General features: G+C 37.8%; 1 protein-coding gene across 1 annotated transcript in view; it reads right to left on the bottom strand.

Annotated features, from left to right (window-relative positions):
• LOC117142904 (protein pellino) overlaps nt 1-12,489 on the bottom strand; it is a 31,294-nt gene extending 18,805 nt beyond the window's left edge. The window contains exon 1 of the mRNA XM_033307186.1: nt 12,398-12,489. Within this exon, the coding sequence (XP_033163077.1) occupies nt 12,398-12,408 (11 nt within the window). The 5' untranslated portion in view covers nt 12,409-12,489. The remainder of the gene's footprint in view (nt 1-12,397) is intronic.
• Nucleotides 12,490-12,536: the final 47 nt, after the last annotated feature.

Consider the following 12,536-nt stretch of genomic DNA (forward strand, 5'->3'; position numbering starts at 1 on the left):
GCATGTAAGGCGACCACACTTGCATACCCTTGAAGCTCTTATCTAATTATTTTTATATAAAGTTTACTTTAATATAGAAAAAATGATTATGATGATATGATAAAATGACTGAAGGAAAATATTTATAGATTGCACTAGAGCAGTGAGCTCTTCAGGGGCAAGTTCTTCACTTTTGTAATGATCATCCAGGCTCAAGGTGTTCAAAAAATCATCATTAAAATGTGCATTTAAAAATTCTCACTATGGCAATTTTCAGACCTTTTGTGTCTATAGAATATGATACAAAATAAACTTTGTAATTTATCTTACTCAATAACTGACCTCAGACGACAGTCTTAATTGATCTCTCTGTCTAATTCAATAACTGATGCTAGATTGCATTATGATACCTTATATCAACAGAATAATTGACTTTATCTGATGATCAATCTTAATCCATAAATTTTCCAACTCAACCAATCTTCCTTTCTTCATTTAAATGCATTATTCCACACCATTTAATGGATTATTAATTTAAACAGTATTTAATATTAAACACGTTTGCACACAAACCACGAAAATTGTTTTTTTGTTTTAGTTAATTGGCTGCTGCATTGAAAACATTTTTTGTGCCTTGGTTTCTTTGTTTTTTTTATTCGCTTAATAAAAGCATTTTCGTGTTTTAATCACTGATCTGCCCCAACAATTTGTTAGTTAATTGCAGCAATTTCATGGATGTTTTGCTTTTTTCAGCTTCCCACTAATTGGCAGCAGATGTCGAAGGGGCGTGGCATATGCCAGATGAGGGCGAAAAGGGGGAGTGGCAGTAAGCGGTATATTACGTGTAAATACCTAACAATTGAAACAAAGCATCGTAAGAAGAAATGATTCAGAGCGTTAATTAAGCTGAGGTCATCAAACAGCTGTTATCGAATAAATCGAATGTGGGTCAGGTAAACGGCATTAGAAGAGAACGTAATGAGCATCCTAAAGATAAACCTATACCGACTTTTGAACCCAGTTAATCTCAACTGGCCTCAAATAAGTACAATAGATCTGTAAATCTTCGCTTATCTTATCTGCTTGCTGCTGGGAAAACCCTCTTAAGCCCACGATAAGCCATCCAGATAATTAAACCAGAAGTAACTTGTTTTGCAGATGATAAAAGAAAGTTTCAGCAGGTAAGACATTGACCCATGATTAAGAGGATCAAAATTCAGGCAGATTAGAAAAGATATCATGGTAAATGGCTTTATAACCTTTATGACTAAGGTACCTAAAAACTCATAGTCCCATTCAAACTCAGTACTTAGCATTCGAAGTCATGAAGAGATTCCCAATCTCTTTCAGCGCCAACGCGCACCAAGTCACGACCGCATCTTGGCCTCATCCGCCTGCAGCCTTATCAGCTGAAATGGTATTGTTATTCCTGGCCTGTCTCTCATTTTTGCGGCTGGATGAAGGCAGCAAGATAACAGCAATTACCATTGCATTTTCCACAGATTCTTTTTTGCAGACCATTTAACAATTTACAGCGAAAAAGAGGTCAGCACAAAGACATGATGTTATAATTCACTTTATTGCTCACTTCATAACTGAAATTGCAGTCTAAATTATCTTTTATCTTATAAAATCTTGAATCCTACAGTTTTCATTTTGCTCCTTTATTTCTGCATAGCAACGTCAGCTGGCCATGAATATTTAAGTGTTTACGTTTGGCCCCCCAAAAGTTGAAAGCAATTTGGGGCCAACTTATGCTCACAACAAATTACTTATGCGAATTTTAATGCTTTTAAGAGCCGCAGAGAAAGATGAGCTTGTTTGTGCGGCAACTAGTTCCCATCTCTGCATTTCATCCGACAGATTAATTTTGGTCCAGTTTTCCCACGAATCGATACAGACAACATATGCATAAATAATAATCATAATGACACCTTTGGTGTAACTTCCTCTCGATCGGTCGGTTGGGTATCTGTGAAACCTATCCCCCCCTTATCACCCGGACTTGTTAGCAGCATAAACTGCGCAACATATTGGCAAATATGTGGGTCAACTGCGAAACCGCAACAATAACACCCAATAAATGCCACGGCAATTGTGTGCCAAGAATGCCAGTATGTGTGCTGCAATTGCAGTTACAAATCAGAGAGCCAGACCTAGATCCAGACCCAACCCAACCCATGCCAAACCAAACCAACTATAGAAAACCGAAATGAAGGCGCGCCTTAATCATCATCATCACCATCAGCATAATCACGGCAGTTTGTTCATCAATTTTAGTCTGTTTGCCATTTGAGAATTGCGCGAAAAGTTATGCATGGTCTATTAACACTCCCAACTAATGCAATTACGCACTAACTAACGTGGAAATTATGCAAGTAAACAGTTTAATTAGGTCACGAAATGGGCTCAGACGGGTGAAGGGACGCACCGGGAAATTGCAGAATGGCCATGTGCAACCGCCAAGTTAATCGGCGGTTGCAGCGCTCTTAGCCACGAAAACGGGAACGAGCGCGGCTTTGGACTCGGCCGGAATGCATATACCCATAGATAATGCATGTACCGACTTTTCCCCCCGTCGGCTCTTTAGAACCCATTAAAAGTTTGCTTTAGCTAGAAGTGCTTAGTCATTGGAATACGGCAAAATTCATATACGTTGCAAAAATGATACGTATGATTAGTTTATATCACTACTTTGTATTTTGTATGAACTGCATAAATACATTTCTAACTTCATTGGAGCTTTGTTCTTTCAGGGCGCTGATCTTCCCACATAAATAAATTCCACAAATATGTGCATGGAGTAACTATAATTAATACGACTCACTTTAGCTAAGTGGGAAGCTATTCTAGTTCTAATGCAGCTTAGTTCTAAGGCCTAACTTAATTTCTTGCCAATTACAGTTGGCACATCTGAAACGAATCTCGCAGAACGGATTGGCCAACCTACAAAGCCTTAGTTAACAAGGCTAACGAGCCTCCGCGGTCTGCAAAACCGAGCTCAACTCCAACTGACTTCGCGGAATCGGCCCACGCGATTTTCAACTCTTAACTAAGATACCTATGTATGTATTTATGCGGATCCAACAATAACTAAGGAATTTCCCATTTCTGGTCTTTGTGATTTTTGCAATTTCTGTGTCTCCGCGTGTGGGAAATCAATTGTTCACCAAAATAAACGCGTCCCAGGCAAAAACGCGAGACATTGAGTTAGAGCCGTGTAATTATTTCAAATGAGTTCACAAAACCGCATAGAAAAAATAAATAAATAAATAAATAAGTCGGTCGAAAAAGTTGTCGAAAAAAAGCAGACCGAAACCAATTGAATCCACCTCCAGGTCTTGGCCAAAGTCAAGTGGCAATGTGCGGGGGCAGGCAACAGTTTCCAGTTGCCTTAAACTCCGAAAGTTTTCAACCGAAACTTACCTGCAAGAGAAGAGCAGAGGAAGAAAACAAATTTTTTAGTATAAAATTTATGTATTGGCACAAAGTTCTGTTCAAGGAGGGAAAAGGATGCAGCGGCAGCAGGACAGCAGCCAATGACCTAACACACACATCCACACACTGAGACAACACTCACATGGAGGAGAGCAATATCCTCTATCCTTTGTGACAGAAACAGAGACTAGCACACACTCACTTTCCTGCGGGCACATTGTGCCATGGAAGCTCGAACTAAGCCAACTGGCAGACAAAGGATGTGGCTCCTCCCCCCACCTCCCCGCCGCCCTGTCCACTTGAGGTCCTGGCCCACCAGCGTCTTTCACCGGTACGACCTTAGCCAGGCTCCTCATCTTCGTCTTATTCATCGTCTTCGCACACAAACCGGAAATGCCCGACAAAACCAAAAAACAAGCTGGCGAGTTGAGGAAAGAGGAAAGCCGCAAACAAAGTTCAAAATGCGCTTAAAGGAGCAGTTTCCTACAGTCGGCCTGCATTTAAAGTGCAATGTGCCAGGGAATTAAGGTCAAATCATATACAAAAAGCTCGTCGGCGTCTGGCGAATGGCTAAGGCAACCGAAACAGGAACAGAAACAGCAACTGCAAAGGTCTAAGCCCGCTTTCAGCATTCAGTTTCTAGCCAGCTTAGTAGCGTCTGTGGTCTGGGTATCAGGAATCTGGGCTTTGTGCTCTAAGCTCGGCTTGCTAATGACACATTAATTATGAATATGCTAGTTATTAATTGAAGGGATAAAAACAAATATATACTATATATACTATATATATACTATATATACTAAAACAAGATATACTAATACTCTCTATTGCAACATAACACCAACTTACTTAGCTGTTTCATTTTAAGTGGCAAACAATAATTTTCCCTCTTGAGAATGTTTTCCCAAAAAGCCTGCACTATTTTAGTTGGCTTTCAGAAACTTTTAGCAGACTTAGAGGCGGTTAAACGAAGTTTACGACTTTCTGAATATTCCACCTTGCATAAAAGTTTAATCGAATCGCCTGTCTGTCTGTCAACTGGATGTCCCTGTGGTCGTTCACCCTTGACTTCCTCTGCCACGTTTCAGGCGACAATGACAATGGTGGCACTTTTTGTGCCGTTGTTTTTTGTTTTTTTATTAAGCACTGTTTCATTTTCCCCGCAGGATGTAGCCAAGTTTTTGCACTGCAGCTGCAGCCCGACGAGGCGCATATCCTGTCTGGACCTGCGGAAAGCGATATCATACGAGTATGCATGTGCAAATAAGCCCATCCCACCTGCATACTGAAAAATAACCCAAACATTTTACTTTAAGCACAGCTGCAGCCACTCGCAAATCAAAGTTAAATGCGTTCGTTGGGCAATTTTCATTTTCATTTTCATTTCCACTTTCATATTTTTTCACACCACAGCCCGAAAATTTCATCAGCTCCAATGCAAATTTGTCGTAAATTGTTGTAAATTACTTAAGCCGAGCCAAGCTGTAAGAGAGAAAACTTTCACTTGGCCATTAGGAAAAGAGGGCCGAAACCAGGGGGTTGGTTGGTTGGTTCCTTATGTGGGTCAACCGCCCGAGAGCATCAAACTTGCCTCCCATTTTGGGCAATCTCAAACGGTTCGTGCTTTTGACACTTCGAGTTCAAATGCCAATGCACGCCACGGCAATTTGGCTCCAATCTCAGGCGCTGTCCGAACGAGATGTGCGCACTGATAAGCGCCGTGAACTTTGAACCCAGAGCCCCCAGCTATCGAAATTCGATCTGCTCGTTTTCCCAATCGACCAAAGTGGAATTTCCTCGAATTAGAAACTTTAAATCGGGGATGTAGTTGAATTTGCGATTTTCCTTACTATTGTATCTTACAGATTGCAACGAGCAATCAAATTGATTGGTTATTTTTGAAAAGCTCTTTCCAAACTATTTTTGAAATTCATTCATCTTATAACCGCATGTGCATTAGGGAGTGGCCACTGTACTGCGACTCAGATCGGTCAGCAGTAAATATTACAGCTGAATCGGTTTTCGGTCAGCAAATATAGGCAGCGGGAAAGCGGGGATTGGGACGAAGGATGAGACCTCGACGAGGTTGTTGATACCGATGATTCCGGATCTTTGTGCTCCGAATGCGAAGGAATTCAATGGTAGGAGCCACAACGGCAGCGCACTGGTGATTAGTACGAAAAGTTATTTTTATTTTTATTTATATTTTTATTTAGTTTGTTTATCCAGCCAGCTCATGGGGCTGCTGCTGGTTGTGTTTGCATTTTCCGCTTGACATTTTCCGCCAGAGAGCTTATCAGAGCCAGACACACACGAGCAAATACCGTCCTAATTAAGTTCCCCTCTTTAGATTTTCAGTCCCAGATCCAGGTCACGTGTATTTATTTGTCTGATTAATTTTTTCCCTTTTTTTTCACTTTTTGTGGCTGCTGTTAATCAGAGATTTTTCTGCTCCTTATCAGTGCACGCTGCATTTGAAACAAAAGTGAAATGATAAGCAAGGGCAAATGCAAAATGCAACAGCAGAAATGTGGAAAAAGCTGAGACAGGTTTAATGCCAACTTAAAATGTAACTCAACTGCCAGAGAGTTTGCTCGCAAGTCTAGAAATCTAGAACGACCAAAAAGAAAGACTGTGAAAGGGGGGATAGAACCATTAGACAGTCTGAAATGTTAATCTCAGTTTATTAAGCTTTCAGCTAAAGAACTGTCAAGGTGAGCATGAAATTCTGAGGCGGATGCTAACAATTTCCCATTCAAATAGCACTGACACTCTAAGCTTCTCTACATTTGGAACTCCCCAGATATTAAACTGTGTCACATTTCATTCATTTAATTGAGTTGAAATAGGGAAATTCCTTTTTCTAAAATTGGCATTTCATCGTTTGCCTGATAAAGACGTTGTAAATTATCAGCTTCATAAGCTCAGCTGTCGCACTGATAAGAATATTTAGTTCGTCGGCTTTAAAGTACATAGTAGATAAACAAAAATGGGTTCAACTCGCTGTGAGATTTAGAAACACACAAAAATTTCAGTTTGAAAACATTTGGAAACTGGTGAAATATGCAGTATCTTTGCATGTTCGTTAAATGAAGTCTTTAAAATTTTTTAATGAAACAAAAATGCCTACATAGTTGGTTTTTGTACCTCAAAGTGAGAATCTCTCAACCCTTGTCCACAAAGGGTAATTCCGGCGTTATTCACTGGAGTCATGGTCATGAATAATATCAGTTAATTATGTTTGTACGAGCGTATGTGCATATGAATCAGCCAGAAATGGTGTGTGTATGTAGTGGTAATTTCATAAATAAATTTGCACTTAACAAATGAGCAACATAAGCAAAATGTTGCTAAGCGCAGCAGCAACAGGCGGTGGTAAAATTGCAGTTTGGGGGGAGGGGGGCTACAAAGGGGAGTGGGAAAACAACAAGGAAGTCCGTAAAACAAAGCCAAGCTCAATGAAAAAACGGGGCAATGGCAGCCGCCAGACAAGAGCAAGCAACAACAACAACAACTACATACACACTACAACAGCCTGCAGAACGACGGAATTAAATTTTAATTTTAATCGCCAAAAAAGAACAAACAGATGGATGAATGAAAGAAAGAGATGGACAGAAATACAAGGAAGCGACTTATTCCATACAAACCATATGTACATTCATACATACATACACCCATGAACATACATAATGGGGATCGGCGTGCAGACAAATAAATTTCCAAGCAGAAGGCAAACGGCCGCCTTGCAGCCACTGAAAGCTGAAAATGCAAGCGCACAGCGGTGGCCAAGATAGTAGGCCGACAAAAATCATAGTGTAATGATAAGATGATAGAGAGAATACAAAATAAAGCAACGGAATTCATAATTATTACATACTGTTTTTACCTAAATAGCTGGAAATTTGTTGACTCGTGGGAAATATACATCACTTTTTTTTTTATAAATAATTTAATTAAACTGTGAGCTGACTCTATACTTCTACCCGCGTCTGTGCACGCATCGTGGAATTTAATAAACACCGATCCGAACAAAACAGAACAGAACAGACACGGCCATATGCATGAAGGCTGTGTGGATTTGTACATAAATCCCTGCGAGACGATCGCCAGAGCCACAACAACAAGTACAACAACAACCAAGGAACCCGAACAGCTACAGAGAACCAACAATAACAAAAACAACAACATGGGGAACAGGTCGCGGACTCAGGTAAACGGCAGGAAGTTTGCGAGTGCGAGCAAGAGAGCATCGATAAGACCCACTGCCGCTGTGATAAAATATATCGATAAAAGGGGCAAGCAGGTAGTGTAGTTGGAAAAAGGCCTGAAAATTCTGGAAAAGCAGACAAGGGCGGGGATGATGATGCTGAGGGGGCGCGACAACGAAAACAACAAACCAAAAATCTAGAAAAACTGAGTAACAACAACTGTAAAAAAAAATGCACCAAGAAGAACCTGCTTGGAGAACAACAACAACATCGGCGAAAGACAGAGAAGGCAACAAGAACACGAAAAACAACGCGACAAAGTAATGGAAAACGAGAGAGGAAGTTAAGTGCTAAAAGCCGAATTTTCTGCACCCTATCAGTAATATTAATATGTGTATTGGTTAATTTTATAAAATTAGACAGTAATTTATTAAACAACGTGGAAATATATTAATATTTCTGAAATTTACATACAGCACTACAAAAAGCAACATTATTTCTTAGCAGCCCAAGTAAGGGTATACAAATTTTTAGATACAAAGTCTATAATTAAGCAAGCGAGAGCGAGAAGCCCAAAGAAGTGGGAGCGAGAGAAAGAGAGCGCGAGTAAGAGAATGCAACGTATGCAGTTATTTATTTAGGCGCTGCCATGTTTTTTGTTTTTGCTATTTTGGGGGCCCGCAGATGAAAAGTCTGAAAATCGTGTAGAAAATCAAATTGCAAAGCCAAACTCCACTTGGACATTATGTTGTCGTCGTTGTTCGTGGTTGTTGTTGTTGCTGTTGCTGCTGCCGCTGCAGTCGTGACGTCAGGGCGCATGCGTTAAACCGAATGCCGCTTTTCTATTTTGCTGTCATCTCAACGATGTTATGGCGCTGTATCCTTTCAGTTTGAAGTTGAAGGGTATTCCCATTCCGTCGCCGTGTTGGCAACACTATTTTTTGTTATTTTTTATTTATTTATTTCATTGAGAGCTTTTCACTCAAGTTTTCATTTCCCTAAACACTTTGAACTTGATGGTGGGGAGTAGAAAGCAGTTATCGGTAACAGCTCAAAGAAGCTGGGTTCGGAAAAATCGAATTTTTGAAATTTAAAAGCTGGAATCGTTTGCCCATTTTTTGCCCATGTTTGCCCACCAATTAGTTTTTTTTGCCCACGTCCAGTTTTTGAGATATGAATTTTCGAACAAGTTCGAAAATTTTCGAAGATCAAAAATTTCACTTTTTTCAAAATTTTTTTTTTTTAATCGCAATAACTTCGTTTGCCCACGTTTGCCCACCCTTTAGAATTTTGAAATTTTCAAAAATTTTCGAAGATCAAAAATTTCACTTTTTTCAATTTTTTTTTTTTTAAATCGCAATAACATCGTTTGCCCACTTTTGCCCACCCTTTACAATTTTGAAAAAATGTATACTTTAGAAAATATAAGACATTCAAGTTTACCTAGGTGTCTTTGCCCATCCTTTGAAATTAATTTTTTTCGTTTGCCCACCCTTTAATATTACATTTTAACGTTTGCCCACCCTTCAAAATTATTTTTTTTCGTTTGCCCACTCTTAAAAATAAAAAATTTCGATTGCCCACCTCTTAAAACTAAATAATTTCGTTTGCCCATCCTTTAAAATTAGTTTATTTCGTTTGCCCACCCTTTAAAATTAGTTTTTTTCGTTTGCCCACCTTTCGAAATTAGTTTTTTTCGTTTGCCCACTCTTAAAAATAAAAAATTTCGATTGCCCACCTCTTAAAACTAAATAATTTCGTTTGCCCATCCTTTAAAATTAGTTTATTTCGTTTGCCCACCCTTTAAAATTAGTTTTTTTCGTTTGCCCACCTTTCGAAATTAGTTTTTTTCGTTTGCCCACTCTTAAAAATAAAAAATTTCGATTGCCCACCTCTTAAAACTAAATAATTTCGTTTGCCCATCCTTCAAAATTAGTTTTTAACGTTTGACCACCACTTAAAATTTGTTTATAACGTTTGCCCATCGTTTAAACTTAGTTTTTTCGTTAGCCCACCTCAATAAAATAAAAATTTTCTGTTAAAAACATTTGCCATTCCTTAAAAATGATTTTTTTTTCGATTTTCCACCTATATTTAGTTTTAATAAAAACTAATAAAAAAAATATATATATGAACACATATACATATGTATGTACATAAATAAATATATATATATATATATATATATACAAAAAAAAACTATATATATGTATATGTATGTTCATCAACACTTGCATGAAATTTATCAATGATTAAGAAGAATTGATAAATTGTAAGCGAATGAATAACATTATATTATAATTATTAAAGAAAAAACCATGTAACGGGTCGCGATCTCCGTATGTATGTTCATCATAATCATATAAGTGCTTCCGTCCGCCGATTTTAAAATATGTGATGTGATATGTACAACTTACAGCTATTACGTAAAAATTTAGTTTTAATAGGTGGAAAATCGAAAAAAAAATCATTTTTAAGGAATGGCAAATGTTTTTAACAGAAAATTTTTATTTTATTGAGGTGGGCTAACGAAAAAACTAAGTTTAAACGATGGGCAAACGTTATAAACAAATTTTAAGTGGTGGTCAAACGTTAAAAACTAATTTTGAAGGATGGGCAAACGAAATTTTTTAGTTTTAAGAGGTGGGCAATCGAAATTTTTTATTTTTAAGAGTGGGCAAACGAAAAAAACTAATTTCGAAAGGTGGGCAAACGAAAAAAACTAATTTTAAAGGGTGGGCAAACGAAATAAACTAATTTTAAAGGATGGGCAAACGAAATTATTTAGTTTTAAGAGGTGGGCAATCGAAATTTTTTATTTTTAAGAGTGGGCAAACGAAAAAAACAAATTTCGAAAGGTGGGCAAACGAAAAAAACTAATTTTAAAGGGTGGGCAAACGAAATAAACTAATTTTAAAGGATGGGCAAACGAAATTATTTAGTTTTAAGAGGTGGGCAATCGAAATTTTTTATTTTTAAGAGTGGGCAAACGAAAAAAAATAATTTTGAAGGGTGGGCAAACGTTAAAATGTAATATTAAAGGGTGGGCAAACGAAAAAAATTAATTTCAAAGGATGGGCAAAGACACCTAGGTAAACTTGAATGTCTTATATTTTCTAAAGTATACATTTTTTCAAAATTGTAAAGGGTGGGCAAAAGTGGGCAAACGATGTTATTGCGATTTAAAAAAAAAAAAATTGAAAAAAGTGAAATTTTTGATCTTCGAAAATTTTTGAAAATTTCAAAATTCTAAAGGGTGGGCAAACGTGGGCAAACGAAGTTATTGCGATTAAAAAAAAAAAATTTTGAAAAAAGTGAAATTTTTGATCTTCGAAAATTTTCGAACTTTTTCGAAAATCCATATCTCAAAAACTGGACGTGGGCAAAAAAAACTAATTGGTGGGCAAACATGGGCAAAAAATGGGCAAACGATTCCAGCTTTTAAATTTCAAAAATTCGATTTTTCCGAACCCAGCTTCATTGAGCTATCGGTAACTAGTCATCATCTGTTAACCCAACTGGAAAAAGGGTATCCCAGGAATTGAATTAAGCAGGCTAAAGATTTTCATACCCTTTATAGAGAGGGTGTAATGAGACTGACTATAGCTAAGCTCTTCCTATAAAACACAAAACAGATATCTTTAAAAACGCTTTGGCTTTGAAATTTATTACAATCCCACTTTATCGAAAACCTTATTTCTTTAAAACAGCCAACAGAAAAGTACAACTGATAAAAACATTAAACTTCAAACAGTAATTAAATTACTTTAATCAATCGAAGTAGCGATTATACATGGAAATCAATCACTTTTTATTGTTATACGTTAAATCTCAAAAGGCCTGATTTAAACGTTAGTATAAAAAGGCCCTATAATGATCTTACTAATTTGCCGACTGCAACTTACAGTTCTTAATAGGCAAATTATTAATTTTATAGAAGGGTACTAAAGATCCGGTTTTGAAAACACGCCTTCTGTATGCGTTGTGTTTTTTACAATTTCTTTTTGTTTGGGGAAAAACGCACACGAAATTTATGCGGCGCTGCGTTCTGGAGTTCTTAGTTCTCAGTGCTGAAGCAGGAAGATTTCGGTGGTGCGGTGGTGGGTGATGGAAATGCACCCTGAAGGGGGTGTTTTTCCCAGCTTGGGGGTAGGTTGTTGTTGGAGCCGCTGTTCGGTGGGAAAACATGAAGTTGGGGGAATGAAAGCAAGGCAGTGACAAAATGCGCACACAAATAGAAACAGCAATCTTGCATTGCGACGTAGTAGCGATTAACAAAACCGAAAAGAAAAAAAAAAAAAACAGAAACCTCACAAGGAAAACAATTATAAATTGCGTTATAATTTGGTGCGATATGGATGCGGTGAGAATGTGAAATTGTTTATCAGACTTTTGGGGTTCAATAGACCCGACAGGCGCGGCGAATGCAACGCAAATCCCCATTCTAAATACGAAGTACAGGGAACTTCGGCTAGAGAAAATAAATCCAAATGAATTTTACGAAAATTGTACTTGAACTTATAGATAATCGTAATCTTTATTATTTAGCTGTTTTCACTTTCCAAAAAACCCATTCTAAGCAATAGCCCTGCTTTTGATTTACGGATCTGCTTTATGGGGCGTTGACTGTAGAACCAGGCCTGTGACGAACATAGACGCTAATTGGTCTGTCGAAATGGGTTAACGACATTGCTTGATATCGGGGAATACATAGGCTTCACTGATAAGTCTAACTGAAATGCATTTACGATTATTGGACGATTACTTACCGTTTCACCATTTTGTTGGTTACCCCCGAGTTGTTTTCCTGCTGAGTGCCAATATCAACGGATCTGTTATAATCCAGTTTTGATGTAAAGATTTTAATGCGACGGAAATTAATTTTGCCGATCTTTTAGTTAAACCTTT

Source organism: Drosophila mauritiana, chromosome 3R, assembly GCF_004382145.1.
Source record: "Drosophila mauritiana strain mau12 chromosome 3R, ASM438214v1, whole genome shotgun sequence".
Classification (NCBI taxonomy): domain Eukaryota; kingdom Metazoa; phylum Arthropoda; class Insecta; order Diptera; family Drosophilidae; genus Drosophila; species Drosophila mauritiana.